The 18,683-nt window shown below is 36.7% G+C and overlaps 1 protein-coding gene across 2 annotated transcripts in view; it reads left to right on the forward strand.

The window, feature by feature from the left end:
* Window positions 1–18,683, forward strand: part of PDE11A (phosphodiesterase 11A) — a 127,555-nt gene that overhangs the window by 41,122 nt on the left and 67,750 nt on the right. For both annotated transcript variants that reach the window (XM_064660734.1, XM_064660735.1), the window contains exons 3-6: window positions 7,589–7,678; window positions 9,793–9,933; window positions 13,811–13,875; window positions 17,914–18,046. In XM_064660734.1, the coding sequence (XP_064516804.1) occupies window positions 7,589–7,678; window positions 9,793–9,933; window positions 13,811–13,875; window positions 17,914–18,046 (429 nt within the window). The remainder of the gene's footprint in view (window positions 1–7,588; window positions 7,679–9,792; window positions 9,934–13,810; window positions 13,876–17,913; window positions 18,047–18,683) is intronic.

An 18,683-nucleotide genomic window follows, 5' to 3' on the forward strand; every position in this document is an offset into this window, starting at 1 on the left:
TAACAGCCCCTCTTGGTCTTTCTGGAAAGCATTACACAAGTAAAATGTCCTCCGTGAACCATCTCAGCTTGATTTTCTTTTTTTTTTTTAAAGGTGATGATATAATTTTGATGTGTCAAAGATGACCAGCGTTCAGCCTTTGAAGGAGAGAAAGTTTATTCGTGGGTAGAGTTGTGGTTTTGAGGATTCATGACCTTTTGTAATGTTGCTTATCCATATTATTTCAGATGAACTAGTAAAAGCTGCCTAGCACTTCTCTATAAGACTTTACTACAAAGGATAGAGTCCTGCCAACTTTCCAAATCAATGGATGGAAACACTAGAGTTGGTAAAGTAAAATCATCTGTAATTGTTGGGTTGATTTAATGGCCTTCTGGCTGCAGGTGGTCACACAGATATAGTCAGTACCTCCACCATCCAGATTTGAGAGCCCTCAGTAGCCCTTGCAATGAGGAGTCTCCATGGCTTTCAACTTTTTTACAATATAGAAACATGTTGGTTTACTGGTTAATCATATTACTTTAACTTTGCAGCCCTCATTTGGGCTGCCTGCAGAGTGAGTTTTCCTTGCTTTCAAGCTTGATATGTGTTTGCTGAATGCCCAGGACTAAGTGCTGATGCCAGACATTGGCCTTACAGGTGCTTACACTGGCATGGGGATGCTCCTTGTCTGCTACCTCTACTCTTCTTCTGTTAATACACTTCTGATTTTAATAAAACCACTGTTGTTCCTTGTGTAATTTTTCTCCTCTTGTTCTAATTTTTCCTGCTAGAAATCCTGGCTTAATATCACATGTTGAATAACGGAGTGGCAGTTTGAAGTGTTTGCTGGGACAAGGCTTATTAGTGGCTGTCACTGATTCAGGTTTGGGTAAAATATAGAGAAGTTTGCAGTGAAAATAACTGGATTTTGCATGTAGGACATCAGGCGAATGGATCATAGAATAGTAGCCTTTTTTTTCTTTTACATATATTTAAATTATTTTTGGCTTTCTAGTCTTTAGCAGAATTTTTTCCTATTTCAGATTCAGTTGGAGCAACAGCATTTAAAATTAGACGCTCTATGGAAATTTACAGTACAATTTATTGTCCTTTCTACTTTATACCGAGTGCTAAATTTGATCCAATGTTAAAATGTTTAAATATGTCTTACCGAATATTGTTAAAAATAGATTTAATAGACACTGCCAATGTTTTGTTTGTGTAACAGAATAATTCAGCATGGCTTGTTTAGATTTTTTTGAGCTTCACCCTTTGCTAGTGAGGGGAGTTATGAATAAGAAACCTTCAAATACCTGCCATAAAAAAAGATATGATTAGTAGATGTGTATAGTTCTGACTGTATAAACAGTCAGTGTATTATGGTAAATCAAATTCAATTTATTCATTTGTTTTCCCAGTTTAAAGATCTTGGGTGCACAGCAGAAAAGAAAGATGGGGTTTGTGTTGAGCAACCGGAGGGCAGTGATGGGGCCTGCAGAAAGATGAGAGGCTGAGACTGAACACATTTAAGCTGCACTCCTGCCCTTTCCTGCCCCTTGGTCCTATATGTGATAGTCTCCCTGTGCCAGGGTTTGTGAGGACAGTGACCTACATAGGATTCAGGTTTTAAAACTGTAATGAGTCTGCTTCTACCTGAGACATGTTTTGTAATCTGTCTGGTGATGCAGTTATCTAGTTTGAACATGTGCCAGTTTTTATATGAGACAGCCAAGTACAGAGTCAGTGCTGAAGGATTGCTCCCGTGGTCCTTTTCAGCTGTTTGCAGACACCAAAAGCCTCCATAGTTAGATAGTGAGCTTTATAGGTCAGAGATGATGCTTTATGTTTGCGAGCATTAGCACACTGTTTTGGAGGGCTGCAGGAGCCTCTGCAGGTTCACTGATAAAGGTGGGAGCTATGCACCCTGTTTGGGTGCCCAGAATTCAAGGGGTGTCTCTACCAACCATGTTGTTTCCATGCTTGGGATGGAAAAATAATTATGTAAAATATTTCTTGAGAATTGCAAACTTAAATAACAATTAGATTTTATCAGGTGTATGGATAGCCAGACCCTGCACAGCTGGCAGAAGGTAAAGGAATTTGGAGGAATGCTTATGCTTAACCATTTTGCAATTGAATTTGGTTTATCCTTTTCAGAATTCAGTAGAATATTTCATTCTCTGAACCTATTTTGAACACCTTAGGAAACGTTTCAAAGGGCAACTGGCTTCCCTGACTGCGTTTAAAGTATGTCCACAAAACATTTATCATTTTAAACTATAGCAACAACATTTACTTTGAAAGGGCTTCTTTTCTCTTTCTAGGAAGGCTGTTCTAGCTTCTTTTCCCCCCAGGCTTCCCGAGCAAGCTGTGTAAAGAGAAGTGGCTCCTGTGGCTGCTAAAGAAAACAACTGAACTAGACAGGCCTTTGCTGAGAGCTTAACCTGGAGTTTGTGTCAGAGTGAGTACACAAGCATTACTGAGAGGCTTCTTTCTTCCATCAGACATCAGAATTGTTTTCCTTTGTGACCACAGGCAAGCAGGTGCTTGGAGTAAGCCAGAATCCATGAGTTAGACTGTATTGGATAGTTATAGCAGTGTGTACTCCTGGAGAATGCTAGGTCAGGGCAAAACTGCATGAGGGGGAGGCAGGGTAAATGTCATTGCACTTATCTGAAGCTGAACTCAGGACTGCTTTCCAGCCAGCAAGCGTGAAGCTAACATTTTACCTCTGCAGTGTGCTGCCATTGCAGCACTGGCTGTTTTTCATGGTTAGCATTGCAGCTTTGTTGCTTTTACATCTTCTTCTCATGAAGGGAAATTTTCAAAACTTACTTCCCATGAGGTACTCAATTCTAGAAAGTAGCCTTCTTTTGAACTTTTGAAGTTGGAACCAGCAAGGACTTTTCTTGTGTAGCAAGGGAAGAGTTTGCACGTTCCATGAGGACCTTCACCCCCAGGCTGTGTGGTGAAGGGAAAGGTGGTATCCCTTGAGGACAGGCATTGGCCAGAGGTCTACTCCTTCCTGTTTCTGATGATAAAAAAAATTTATATTGTGAAATGTAAGACCAGATCATGAGAAGAAACCCTTAACTTACTTTTAGCAGTTCAGAGGAACACTAATAAGCATTTTATTAACTTATGTATTCTATGTCTCATCATCTGTGAAAAACCAGATGAAAGGAAAATGAGTGTCCCAACTCAAGACACTGTGATGCTCTAGTGTAGGTGTCCAGATGCTGATGTGCCCAGACAACTCTGCAACCAGGTATGAAACTTTTGGCCTGTAAAACTGTGATTATGAAAGGAAACATACAGAAACCTGCACTTTAAAATTCTGAGAGAGAACTGTTGTGTTTCCTACGGATTTCAGAACTGATGCCATTAAAAAAAAACAAACAAAACTCAATGAAACATGAGCACAGTTTGTAGCTTTCTTGTCCGAGCAGTTAATATTGCAGAATCCAGAAATGCTTTATACTTCCAAATATTAGACTATACTGCTTCAGTTCTTATCCAAAGGTCTACCTTTAGGCATACAGTTTGGAGATGTGTGGAGATACTAAAGCAATGGGAATATATCCTTCTGTGGGAAGGACAAAGTAACTATCGTCAGGGCATTCATTGATCAAAACTGGTGTAGTTTTGCAGTAAAGATACGTCATCTTCAAGACATAGCTGAAAATAAAGGTAGCTACATAACCGAATATGAAAACTTTCAGTAATTATACTATTTGTTTCCTTGGTAGTTATGTTTTAATACTCCTACCATAAAATAACTCCATAATGAAATAATAGAATTTAGAAGAGAGTGAGATATTGAAGCAGTGCCCATTACTTCATCTTCTTTTCATCAAGGTTTCCTGTCCTGATAAAATATTGAACAGTTTGTGAGCACAGCTTTTTAGCTTTTGTGTGCTGCTGTGAATTTGTGACGTGAGTGTAGTTGCTGCCCAAGGACATAGTACTTACTGGAGGGTTAGGTATGAGAATCTTGTTAACCTGCAGTGACTGAACCTGAATGCCTTATAGTTGGCACAAAAAAAAAAAGGAGTAGTATCTTTCAACATCTCAGCAGATTCATTAGATTGTTATTCAGCCTGAACATAATTTTTATAAAATATACTATTACATACTTATCTATATTTATATTTGTTTTTCAATATGCAAAATAGTACTTTGATGAATCATTACAACTAGCCTTATTAGACAAAATAAATTAATGAGCTATATATGCTAAAGCTGTGCTTTTGATTTTTTTTTTTATCCTGTCTATTTGCTTTCTTAGAAAATTGCTTAGTTTGATAAAATTGGAGGCTCTTTTCCTGTAATTAGTTTAAAATAGATGTGGAAGGAAATTTTATTTCAGATATATTCCATTTTGCTTCAAAACTATTTTTTTTATGGCCTTTAGTGTAACAAAGGGAAATTACTTTATGTACTTCAGAAGGTTATATTGGATGTTTTTCCATGAGTTTCACACTAATATTTTGTGCATTGATGTAAAGGAAACACGTTGCATATTCAACCTTTGGACCCGGTGTCAGAACACAGTTGCTGCATCTGGTTAGCCTCATTTTAATAAACTGTTTTGTAAAACCTGTACAGATGTTGGTTGGTAGAGGCAAGCTGTCCTGGCCTGTTCAGTGCTACAGGAAGAACAGCAGATGGAGAAAAGCCCAGCTCCTTCTTAATGAGGTCTTGTCTCACCAAGACAATTTGAAATAACCATGTCATTTATAATTTTCATTTTCTGTCATGTGATGCTTAACAGTGTGTCTATGGCTAACCATTCAATACTCTCTCCTTACAATACATTTTAGTCTTCTGTTCAATTTATTTGTTGTTACCAAAAGTCATTATTATATTATTGAAGCATATCCATGCTGAAGAATTAAGATAATAAAATATGGACTGTGCTTTACGCTCATTACAAGTTACATTCTTCTATATAAGGAGAAATAGTAGTAGTCACCGGGAATGGAAATAGAATTACAGTGCATTATGGTTTAGTGATACAGTATGTTTTTACCTTGGAGCACCAGAGAATTAGTAATTATGTACCTGTCACTTAAAGGAGGGAAAGAGGCTGTGTCCAGTTTATGGTGTTATGTGCCATTTCCTCAACGTTTTACATTCTCTTTGGAGGGAAAATCCCTGAAGCGTGAATCTGGCATAACAATACCAGCTCCTTACAGTATGTGGCTCAGACAGATAAAAGTTGAATATTACATTATTCCATGTTTGCATGGAGTGTCAACAGCCATAACATCAACATGTTGGAGGTGCCCGTAAGTATTAGTACTGCAGATTTAAATCTATGATCTGAAATCAGGACAGGATAACTGCTTTCTACTCCATTCTACAATTTTGATTAAAAAAATCTTATTTAAAATGCAGTTACCATTAGAAATGTCTTCATTCTTTGTTTTCCAAAAGTGGTTTAGGTAGCAGTCACCCTCAGAGTTCAGAAAGTAAAAAAGAGGAACAACAGTGGGTGTTTGTTTTTCCAGTTGTTCTTAGGTAAACAGGGATAATTGATGTATCTTATCACAAGGTGGTTTCTCTCTACCTGACAGGAGTGTTTTTCTTGGTTTTTTTTTTTCCTTCACAGATGTTGACATTTGTTAATTTCTTCTACTGATTATCTTAAACATCTTTGTGTCTCTTTTCTTAGTTACACTACACCTTACACAATTAGTTTGAGTGGTGAAAAGAATGATGTTGTGTCAGCGGCTTTCCAGACTCTTGCCAATTCATAAAGCAGTGGTTTTTGGATGTTAATTTCTGTATAGAGCCAGTGCCTTGGAGTTTGAGTTCCAGGGAGCAGTGTTTTTAAATATTGCAAAATTATATTTTCTTATTGATAAAAAGAATTTTTGCTAGCTGTTTTTGTGATGGCTGAAGGTTCATAATAAACTTCTTGTATGCTTTCCATTGTCACAGGGTCACATTAATGTTGGGAATAGAGGTTCCAATGGGAGGTCAATAAATAGTAGTATTCACTTATTTTTATTAAGTAAAAATGTATCCAGTCTCACTATGAGATTCAAAATTGCACTAAATGTCAGATTTTTCTCAAGTTAACTTTTTGGTTCTGCATTTCTTATTGGGATGTGTTTTTAATATCATTACAAGAAAATATGGATAGGTTTTCTGTTTCATTTTGGAAATAAAAACTAAATTGAAAGATGCAAAATTCTCTCAGAGAAGTTCTGACCACCAAAAAATTAATCCCACTTGTCAGTTTGTTACAGTCTAACATTTTCTTTCATTTTGTGTATTCTTTCCTGAAGATCTGGCTGTTTTTAAAGTCCAGAATATATCATTTTCCTTTAGAGGCAATCATGATGGAAAGAGGTTGAAAATAAAATGTTTCCAAATTAGCAGCATAGGTGTGCACCTTAAAATCTGCAGTTATTCTGACAGAATGCCAGCTGTGAAGGCACAAAATTCAGAGGATCTGAAGATCCTTTTCAAAAACTCATCATTACTTAAACACAGACTAGGTGGGTATACAACCAGTGGAGTGTTTAAAGCAGATAAAGTATAACAGCAGTTGCTGCTGTTTCTGTTCTTTTGGGTTCTTTCCTCAAATAGCCTCAATAGCCACGTTTCCTGGGTTAACAGTATTTTTCTAATTAAATATAATTTCAAAGACAAATGCCCTCTTAATGCCAAAGCTTGCTACAGAAAGGATTCCTTAGAGTAGACAGACAACAGACCAAAGAGAAGAAAAGTTAGCTGCTGCAGCATTCTTTTGGCTGTGTAAACAGCAGAGTGCCTCAACTCCCACTGGCTTTGCAAATGTTAAGGCTATTCAGCACCTGTAAAATTTACTAAGTGTTTCAGACCTAAGCTTGGGAACCACTCAGCAGTGGCAGTATATTACAGACTTGTTACCAGTATGTGGATTAAAAATGCTGGTTTTGGACTTTGATCCATTGTCATCCTCATGAAAGTGCCGGTCCTACAGATATTTAAAGTCATTTTGTGCATCTCAAAATATGTTCCCAGTCCCTCTTTTCCAGTCTTTCTTCATGTGTGATGATGCATTAAGGCCCAGTTTTTCAAGCACATTCTTTAACTATTTCTTTTTTAGCCTCCATTGAGAAGACAATCAGCTTTCTGACTAATAGTTTTGGATCAATGTGCTGTGTTCCACTGTGATGGTATTCTCCAAAATCTACATCCCCTAGAAATCAACAGGACTATGATTCAAGCTTGCTTCTTTAGCTTAGAACAAGAAAAAGGTCCAGAAAAATAAAGAATATTTTTCTCGGGAAGCTGTAATGTCTACAGAACTTTAATGTAGTCTTCAGCAGACATTTTATGGAGTTGATGGTCTGCAGTTTTCCAGAGAAATTACAGAGGATGCTCACTGCTGGGACCCTTGAACTCAATTGCTTTTGTTCTTTCCTAGACATTTGATCTCTCTTCCACCTATTTTATGTGCCTTGCCCATGACAATTTTGTTTTGTGTTCAGTGTTCTGCTGAAGAGCGAGTGAGCTGAGACTCTCCTGGGACATGTCCCCTAAGTTTAGGTCTCTTTCCTATAAACAGCTGCAGTTGTTTTTAATAACTGTGAGTTTCTTTTCATACTAGGTGATGCAGATGTACCTCCCATTCTGTGGGATTGCCATATCCAATGCCCAACTATTTGCAGCTTCAAGGAAGGAATATGACAGAAGCAGGGTAAGTAAAAAACGTATAGTGGACCAATATCAAACTTTGGTCTTTTGTTCCTTCAGGGTCCAGCTATGTGTACGTGTTTGCTAAGCAGACAGTTTTAACTACATTTCATTTCAAAAACTGTGTTTTCAACAGATCTCTGTCTTGATTGAAGCAGCAAGCAGAGACTGTGGGAGGGAAATACACTCGTGGGGGTGGCTGTTGTTTCCTGATGTCAGTTCCATGTTTTGTAGTGCTGAAACAATTGCATTTATGGCATAGACAGTGCAGGAGAGAGTGTTGCTTTGGCAGAGGTTCAAGCTCTCATAAAATTCTAGTAATATCAAGCCTTTTCCATCCTGAATTTTTAATATTCAATTCATGTGCAAATAATGTGGATATATCTTTCTAAAAGTAAGCAGGAAAGAAACCCCTATATATGAAGGGTTTTGACAGCATGTGTCTGCAAAGATGCATTACTCATGATTGCTAGTGCCGTGCATGAGTTGGAACAGGAGGTTCTGAAGTGAAAATAATGCTGAGCTCTCATGTCATTTACTTGTCAGAGAGGTTTTTTAATTTTTTTCAAGAAATAAAATGGTAATTTCGAGGTTTTTTTTTTTTTTTAAATCGCCCTTCCTGCAATGATGACAGGAAGTTATACTTTTGTTAGCATGGATCACAGCTCCAAAGCTTCGGTAAAAATACCCCTGATAGTGTTGAACCTATTCTTCCTTCACAAAATAGGGGAAAAACAGTGGTCTGGGCCTGTATATTGAGCTCTGACATTTTTATATCCAAGATTTTGGTGCTTTCCATATGTGAAAACTAATGCTTTGCACTACTTTGAAAACTAACAATAGCCCTTTCTAATGGCTCTTATATTTAAGGGTCCTGAGGAATCTGAGCTTGTCTTAGGTTCAGATCTGACAACAGACCATTATATTTTGGGGTGGAGGTGCGGAGGAGACTTGGGGAATAAAAAAGATTGTCTACCGGAGTTTTTTTCTTTGTTTGATGTTCAAATAAAATAATTGTTTGACTACACAGAGGCTTAAAATTTGCTGCAGATTCGCAGACTGCAGGGAACTACACAGAATTTTGAGAAATCAATGTTTAATCTTCTGAGAGAGGCATTCAGCAGAAAAGCGTTAGAGACATCCTCATTCTTTATTAGAAAAGGGTAAATTCTGGTGGTTGGATGTATCAGGAAGTTGGGTTAGAGATACAGATTCTTTGTTTCTTGTTGCTGCTCAGCCATGCAAAGCATAACAAATGTCATTGCCATTTGACAGCTACATGGTGACCCGTACATGATTGCATTCTAGCCTATTGGTGGTCTTTAGCTTTGCCTAGTCCAAGGCTGAAGTTAGTTGGCAAGTACTAAGTGGTGGACAAGTCCATACTTTGCCTTTTCCATCACACTGGCCCTCAACGGTGGCAACTTCCAGTGAGTGTGACCACAATTTTGCTGATGACCACCTCATTAGAAGAGCTAACACCACTCCAGTTTATATGCTTACCTGTATCGATGTTCTTTAGTGTTCCTGCCCTAAATGAAAATAAAGGAAAAAACACACTTCTTTTGACCCAGGGTAAGAAAGGACAGGGCTTATTTTTTTTAAAGTTGATGAAATGAGAGGGGAAGCCCTCAGTTTTAAAACACTATATTTTACAGACATGTTAGTGGTAAAGGCTGGATCAGAGTGCTGTTAGAATATGAAGTATTGATGTGGGTTTTTTTCCTTTCCAGCTTTGAACGTGAAAATTGGATAATAAAAGAATAAAATGGAGTTTAAATGCCCTGGCAAATTCGATATAGAAAATCAAGTAACTCAATCCATACTTCATTGCATTACAGCCATTTTTTCATTTTTGGACCAAAGTGAAATAGTTTGAAAGATTGCCACTGTTTTCTAGGAGTTGGATTGCACCTAGTTATGAACTGAGAAATACTTTCTTTCCTCAGTTACCCCCATGCCAATACTGTTGCCATAACCATTAAGAACATTTTTGAATGAGGATTTCAATGGATCATTCATATTAAAATCAGTCCCAGGGTAATGTTCACTTTGCAATGCTCCACGTACTTATTAATTTGTACAGCCAATATAAGAGTTTTCTGTCCCTGTATGCAGGCATTACTGGAAGTAGTGAATGATCTCTTTGAGGAACAGACTGACTTGGAGAAAATTGTCAAGAAAATTATGCATCGGGCCCAGACTCTGCTGAAGTGTGAACGGTGCTCAGTATTACTTCTGGAAGATATCGAATCACCTGTAAGTGTAGCTGCACGTTCTGTAGAAAGACTAATATTTGAGTGGTGGAGCACTTCCTTTTATTGTAGTGGAGCTGTTGCCTGTCATATGTAAGTACTGGACAGCAAGAATTCTTCCAGCATGTTGTTCCTGAATGTGAGTTAGGTACAGGTCAAATCTTTATCAATACCACTGTTATGTTTTAATCCCAGTAGGCAGCTAAGTCCCACACAGCCCAGTAGGATGGGGAAGAGAATTAGAAGGCTGGAAGTGTGAAAGCTTGTGGGTTGAGGTACAGACAGTTCAGTGACGGTCCCACTGGTAAAGAAGGGGTCACCACTCAGGGAGTTTGGTGCAAAATGGCCTCTTTATTAACATGGCTCCTGCCTTACATAGGGCAGGAGCAGAACTTGCCAGAAAAGTGGTGTAACCGGGAAGGAGCAAGGGCGGAACATGCTAAAAAAAAACAAATAGGGAACGGATGGCCGGATAAGGAAAATACTGCAATGCAGCAATAACTGACCAATAAGATAACAGGACATAAAAACATATGGGAAAAGGGGATTTTTAGGGAAAATAGGGTACAATAAGTGGGGACAAATACAGTAAACCATGAACACAAATTCATAACCCAAAGTGCAACGGTTTAATTAGTTTAAGTCATCATAAAGGGATTTTGTTTTCACGTGGTCTCCTCTTCCTCAAAATTCCTCCTCCAGTCCTCGTAGTTTTCATCGTTCCCACCTCCAACGGTTCAGTAGGTAAAGCAAGAGCTATATACACAAGCAAAGCAAAATAAAGAATTCATATGATCCTTCCAGTCAGCAAGCAGGTGATGTGTCATTTCCAGGAAAGCAGGACTTCATCATGTGCAGTGGAAAATTCCCTCAGATTTATTGCTGAGCATGACATTGTATGGTATCATAGTACGGGATACCCCTTTAGTTAGCTGGAATCAGCCCAATCTATTGCACACCCATCCAGGTATTCCCTGGGGTGGCAGAATGAGAAACAGAGAAGGCCTTGACACTGTGTGAGTACTGTTGAACAGTAAAACATCCCTGTGTTATAAATGCTGTTTTCATCACATAACTAAAACGTATCATCACTACAGGCTACTACGAAGAAAATCAGTCCCGCTTGAGCCAAACCCAGTATAGGTACTTTTTCAGATGGAAACTGAAAGATACCATTTGTGATTCCTTATGGCCACTTGAAGGCATTTAATGGATGTCTGTAAGCTGCTGATGGATCAAACTATCACTGGTGTGTGATCCAGCTGATATTCTGTGATTCTCAGTAGTCTGTGTGATTGAATTAGTGCTTACTACAGAGCAGCTATGACTTCTTAGCTTAGAAGCAAGCTGCTCTTGTGGTCTGCTTAAAAAGGAAAAATTAATTAATTTGTTATCAAATATTTATTTGCTCAGTTCCTTTCTTTTATGATATAGCCAGAAGAAGGAAAGAAAAATCCTGTCTATAGCTTCATTTACATTTATAACCTTGCTAACACTTTCAGGCCATTGACTTATCAAATGGGTGGTGCTTGCAAGCAGTTTCAGAACCAGAAACAGTTGCATCATCAACCAAACCTTTAATGCTCATTTTTACAACTAACCTTTTCTGCATAACATCCAGTAAGTAATTATCAGGTATCTTTGTTGATATTGCTATGGTGTTCATAATTTTGCATCTGTTGTTGAAGTGCTGAAAACTGAAATAAGTAATTTCTATTCTAGTATGTAAACATGTTATATCTTAGTCAGACTACTGACCACTCAGAAATCACAGCTAAAAATAAACTCATCAAGACTTTGTTAACTGAGATCCTGTGTATTCAGCAACTCAGCAGGGTTTACAGCAGTCTAATAAGTGTCTTCACAGTAATCAGCTTCTGAACTTGTCTCATTAATATAATTTTGTGGAATCCAGTTCTTCAGTGTGGAAGAACAGCAAGACAGTGAGGGCTGAACCTGCAACACAGGGGGTTTTCTCAGCTACTTTTGGTGGCCACTGGGATTTTTTCCTTCCTGAAAATTTTCTGATCACTTTAGGTTGGCAGGGGTCTGTTTGGGAATAGCTGTGTTTGCCCCTTTTAACAAGTTTCTTTACTACTTTGCAAAATAAATAATGAGAACCAGTTTCAGTTCCTAAATAATGAAAATGCTGTTAAAAGATAAGTCCTTTTGTAACACAAAATCCATTGGAAAAGACACATTTGTATACAAATGCTGAGATAGTCATGTTCTAGTGATAGGAATAAGCTTTTACATTGAGCAGATGAAATGAAAACACAAATTTCAGCATTACTGAAGTAGGTTTGGTTTTTTGCAATTGCCCTGTCCACTTGACCAGTGAATAATTATTTCATTGCAGAGCTCTGTTAAGTTGAACAGATAGATGTTTTGGCAGGGGCTTTCACTGAGACTTTGCAGTACTGATATTTATAGGGTACGAAAGCCTCTTTAAAAATGCCTAACTTTTTTATGAGTATTGTTATTAGTAGTAAAATAAGTGGCTACCTTCATATTGGTAGCTCCCTCCAGTGTTTTCAAACTATTCAGCACAAACTGTCCTCCTTTCTACTGATTTGAGAAGTAGTTGAAGGATAAAAACATGGTTCATAATATAATTTTTTTCTACCCAAGTATTATTGGATTCACTGACTCTGCAGCTGATTATTTGTTGCTGGGCTGTGACAAGTCTAAATGATTATCAGAGACAGACTCATAAGTTTGTTTGTATGGCAGGAAAAAAAACATTCCTTTTCCTTGGAGGAAAGATATGATTCTCATTTCATTTAAGTTAATAGAAATGAAGTAATTTCAGTGGAGCTTGCCCTAAATTATACTAGCTTTCATAAAAGCAAGATCAAGGTTTGTATTTCACTTATATATTCTCTGCTATAGAATTTTAACGCTTTTAGTTTATTTTTTCTTTCTAAATTCTCCTGCCCCTCCACCCCCAATCTTATAACTGCAGTAGACAGTTCTACTCCATTCCTATGAAATGTCACTGTGTTTACAAGTATAATATGATTTTTATTTTCCACTGTGTGTTAGTGACTTCTGAGTGGCTTTGTTCAGTTCATTTTTCTGCTCTTGGTACTACTTCTGCCTTTGACCTTGGAGGGTTTTTTCTCAAACGATAAGCAATGAGTTCTCATTCCTCCAGACCAAATTATGAAATGTGGCCAAAAAGTCTAAACTTTTTCGAAATGGTCATAAATCTTAGGTTAATTTGGAGTAGGAGAATAGCATCTTGCCACCCATTTGGTAATTTTTAGAAGTAGCAAAACAGTTATTTTCCTGATTTTCCCCCATTTTGGAGGCTTAACCTATATATCAAAATAAATCTCCATAGAGTAACTCAATATTAAACCATGTCTGAAATGTTGTCATTTGTACATTGTGCAAGAAGCTTTTACAATACAGAACTGAAGCAAAGTTGGGGACTCATCCGAAAACATGACCTCTGTTCTGTGCCATGTTAGCCACTCTTAAAATGTTTCATATAGGTGCTGTTGGCACATATGTTCAAGTGCAATTAGTTGCAATTAGTAATGCAAATGGGTCTTTCTGTATATTTTCCTATATAAAACAAGTGAATTTTGGGTAAAGCTCCATAACTCACATTCTGAAAGCCTTTAAAGGGATGCATATCCTGTTTTAGAAGATAGTTTCCTGGAATTGAAAGATATGATTTGGTTTTATATTGTTTGTTAGTGAACTGTGCACAGTGTGTATTTTGAACATGAAGTCTTCATTGGAGGAATACAGATTTTATTTTTATTCTAAGACCATTTGATAAAAATACAGCTTAAATATAAGAACCTCACATTACTGTTTTCTTAGATATTAATCTTAATAACAATCTTAAGTTACTTTTTTTGTGACAGGTGGTGAAATTTACAAAATCCTTTGAGTTGTTATCTCCAAAATGCAGCGCTGATACTGACAACAGGTTAGTGCTCGTGTCTTCTGTGGTTATGGATTACTTTCTTTTTCGCAAAGTTTTAAATTTTTCTTCACCAAGCTTTTATTTGCTGATGGAACTTTGGGTAGATTTGATTGAAGAGTGTGAGCCTACAGTTTTTACTCAGACGAGACTCCTGCTTGCTTCAAATGGAGACTTGCTTGAATAAATATATGTGCCTATATTTATATATATGTGCATATCTCCGGTAAGAAGCCAGGAAAAAACTGACTTTTTATTGTTGAACTTGTGGATAACACACATATTGTTTTGCATGGTTAATACTGAATTAAAAATTACAGAATTATTTTAGATCTCTTACAAAATGCCTCTGTACAGTGTGTTGAAAAGTTTCCAGTAAAATTTTATTTCTGCTCTTGTCAAGTTGGAAAGCCTAGAAACCTCAGAGCATATATATTTCCTAGAAACTGTGTTCATGTGACTAAATCTCATTTGGGAGCCCAGTCAAAACGGAAGTATATGTTTTGCTTACTAGGATCTGTGTAAACATTTATAAAAGGCTAATTTTAAGTAGTAAGAGAGAAAGATTTTTCTTCATGTAGGGTTGCTATATTAATTCCTATGAGATTATACCAATGGTAACAGTTCACATAAAATGCCCTACATACCTGGTGAGGGGAGGAAGATTGAGGGCTCTTGTGAGCTTTGTTCCATCTTTCAGGGCTCAGTGTTTATCATATTTTGCAAATATGATAATCATATAATGTAAAATATAATACATTTTATGCAAATTAATTCATACTGATTCTGAATGAGAATTCTCCATATCAAATGGTTGTCATAAACCTTCTCATGGATCGATCTTGCAGCATTAAAAAGATGGGTAGTGTTGTTTTTAAGATGGGCAAACTGACAGCAGAGTCCAGGGCCACACAGAAAGATGGGTAGAGGCTAGATCTCTCTCATGTCCTGTCCACTACTTCAGATATGGGAATGGTGAGGCAAATCAAAAACAAGTGATAAGAAACAGGAAGATTGAAATATGAATAAATAATCTGTGATTCATCTGAGAATCACAAGTTGCTGCTTTTGAAAGAGTTTCAGAGTAGCAGTTGGTCTTTCCTGGGGGTGAAAATACATTTCTTTTGTTCGGGGACAGGAGTATGAATCAAGGGATGTGGTTGTTATTCCTGTTTTTCTCAAACTTGATCTGTAGCCAGATTAGTCAAAACAATGTAGAGTGGTGTCAAGATAACCAAGCTGGCTCGTTTCTTGTTACCATAGTTATATTAGCATGTTTCCACAAAGCAGTTTGTAGTAGCCTGCTCCACATGTAGTCAAGTCAAGATTATTTTAACTTTAGTCCAAGACACAAATAAACACATGCAACCTATAGTCTTTATAAGACTTATAAAGGTATATTTCTGTGTATCTTAATATAAAGATGTAGTGCTTTTTCTTGGTTTTTTTTATCCAGTGAACAGTGAAATTGGTTTTACAATGACCAAGGTTAGACTGGTAGATATGACATCACATTTGGATCTACCGCAGGCACAGCTTGAGTTACTGGCACTGTAGTGGGAAAATAAAGGTTATTTAGGATACAGAACAATGCCGTGAGCTCTTGACATTTGAGTATTTTTCTAGTGAGTTTTGCCCTTTTCATTCTATGTTCTGCAGCTGTAACTGAATATAGTCATGAGACTTTACATGTGGAAAAAAAAATGGCAAGATGAATTTCTTCATCATTACAGCAGTTAGGATAAATATTTTTCATTTGAAATTTTAATGGAAATTCAAAGAAACTGTAGGCTGAGAACAGTTCTAGTTATAAGTTTTACCTGAATGAGAGAGAAACTCCTAGGACAATACAACTTTGCATGCCCTAACATACTTTCTCACAGAGTTGAAAAAGAAGTTGGCTTTTCTTTTGCATTTCTTACATGTGCCTGATAGCGGCTCACCTGTTTAATCCCTAAATATTATAATAAATACTCAGAGCTTTTTTCTTTGCTGTTAGTTGTAAAGAAATACCTTGCAATACCATGCTTGAATTTATCTGTTCATTTTGCAATTTTCCATCATACCATAATCAAGTTTGTTTATTATGCACAATGGCACACTGATGCCTGTTTTTGACAGTGATTTTATTCTTGAAGTACAGATTTGCCAAGTCTCCTAAATTTTCTCTCCCTTTGAAAAAATAATACATAAAACTTAGAAGTCTTGAGGTTTAAGTTCTGATATATTCTAGATGAAGATGAGCCTGATGGAATTTGCTGTGGGCTGTGTTTTCCCTGCACAGAAGCAGCCATTTTAGCAGATGGGATTACATTTTAGCAGGTAGCTGAGATTACAGTTCTCTAACCTGAGTCCCACTGGTAGTGGACACGTCATTTGCCTGGGCCAGAGTATGTGTTGTGTGGGCAAAAATATCAGTGCTCCTTCCCATTTGGGCTGGTACAGAGGAATTGCTGAAATCCCTCTACTGATATTTCACCACCACTGTCCCTGGAATGTTGTGCCTCTCTTCCAAAGTATAGGTGTAAAGCACTTGTTAGGAATGGAGACAATGTAATAAAACCTACTTTTAAAACTTTTTCATCAATTTTAGCTTGTTTATTTGACTTGAATTCATTTGCTGCTTAAAGTGCTTGACACCCATGAGGCAGTCCTGACTTATGTGTCTTATATTAATATAACGATAATACCATTCAGATTTTTAAGTTATGAACTGAGAACTATGCATTTGAAATTAGATTCTTATACTTAAAGATTTTTTGCTTCTCATGTATTGATGTCCTGAAATAAATTTTGAATTATGAAGGTGACTCTTTTACTTAGCTCAAAACCCCTTATATTATATATATGTAAAAGCTCATGTCAAAGTATACACATAACATTTATTATAGTCACTCAAAATTCTTATCCCAAATGAAAGTTGATACACTTAGATTTGTGTAAATCATTATTATTACCTTTATTTATAGTCTTTTAAGAATATTAAGTTTTCTTTCAGATGAGTGACATAGTTGAATTAGTCTCCAGAGAATCAATGCAGTTGACAAAGGCAATCCTTTCACTTTGATTGAGTCTTTCAAGGATTTTACTGTGCATCCTTCTTTCGTTCATGAGCATTACTTCGAAGCTTCAAGCTACTGTACTCTTCTCCATAGCTTCTTCATTGCTTTTTTCTAAGTAATATTTCTCAGGTGTTTAAAATTAATCAGTTTTCTTCTCAAAACTAAGACAACATGCATTTGTTTATTCACACATGAATAGCTAGACCTTACAAATGTCAAAAACCTGCCTGCAATAGGTCAGTGAGAACTTTCCTGCTGATTGGATGGGGTATAGGGAGAGGACTTTAAGCTCTGTATAGATACTGAGTTTTCTGGAGAAGCTGCAGTGGAGTGTGGTGAGTTGAGCCCATAATTCATGTCTTATGCTCATTTAGTGATAGCTCTCTACACTCTCAGTAATTGTGGCAGAAGCTGAACCAAGTAAAAAAAAAAAAGGAAACCTTCACATATTGTGTGACTGCTTGGATCCACCTGCTGCAACATACTTGAAGTTTTGATTTTAAGACTAATTTCATGATCCCTTCTTCAGCCATTCAGGTCTGTCATTTCAGGCCAAAAGAAAAAAAAAAAAGAAAAAAAAAGGCATTTTGACAGGAAAATTGTTAGAACTAAGAATTAAAATACCCTGATATTATTTAGAACTGTTCTAAATATTATTTAGAGCTTTAGGTGGGCAGGCCTATATCCCACAGAAACCTGGAACATAATCCACACTGGATTCATAGGTAAATGCATATATTTATCATATATTTTACTTACTTGGGATGCTGATGCTGTTTTCAATAGAAAGAGTTATGTAAAGAAGGGAATTTTTGAGGTACCATTTCAATAAATACCAAATTACTGTTCCGCAGTTAATTCTTGGTAACTATTAAAAATTGTGAATGGTTCTGCCTTTCCTATGGATATGCATGTAAGACATGCTGGACCTGCAAGTAACGCTGATTGTATTCTTCTTTTCCCTTGCTCTGCATTTTGATAGTTTCAAAGACAGTGTGGAAAAATCATCTTATTCTGACTGGCTAATAAATAATAGCATTGCTGAACTCGTCGCTTCCACAGGTCTCCCAGTGAATATCAGTGATGCCTATCAGGATCCTCGCTTTGATGCTGAAGTAAGAGATTTTTAGAAATGTAAATATATGTTATCTTTTTGGCATTGCAACTAATATAAAAATTTTGTCATTATATCCAAGTAGCTCTAAAACATGTGAATATTTATTTTGCATTTTTTTTCTAACCAGTATGTGCTCCTGATGGTCTTTCTGGTATTGACATGGCTTTACACAGTAGACACAGATCACTGAATTATTGTATGACTTTAGGCAGTTACTTTGTCCATCATTCTTTTTATTCCTATTTATAAGTGATAACTTCATCTATCATGTGCTTTGATATTTATGCAAACTGATTTTATTGCTGAAAATTTATTGATGTTCAGCACCATCAGTGTTAGCTGTTGGGGTCACAGGGGCTGTACACACACTGGTTGTAAATAGAACTGATATCAAGGCAGAAACGTTGTCTGTGATTTAACTTAGCCAGTTAACCTTTTAATTTGCTCAAATACACATTGGATTAGTTATTTCTTCGAGATACATATCGCTTTCAATAAGAGTTGTTTGTGTATCTTAAGGTATCTTATTGTGTTATTTGTGTGTTTTATTCATTTCAGCCTCAGTTAGAAAGCTGTAGCTGCAGATAAAAGTCTATGTGTATACATAACATCTAAATAAATGTTAGAGGCATATA

Source organism: Pseudopipra pipra, chromosome 7 (genome assembly GCF_036250125.1).
Source record: "Pseudopipra pipra isolate bDixPip1 chromosome 7, bDixPip1.hap1, whole genome shotgun sequence".
NCBI lineage: Eukaryota > Metazoa > Chordata > Aves > Passeriformes > Pipridae > Pseudopipra > Pseudopipra pipra.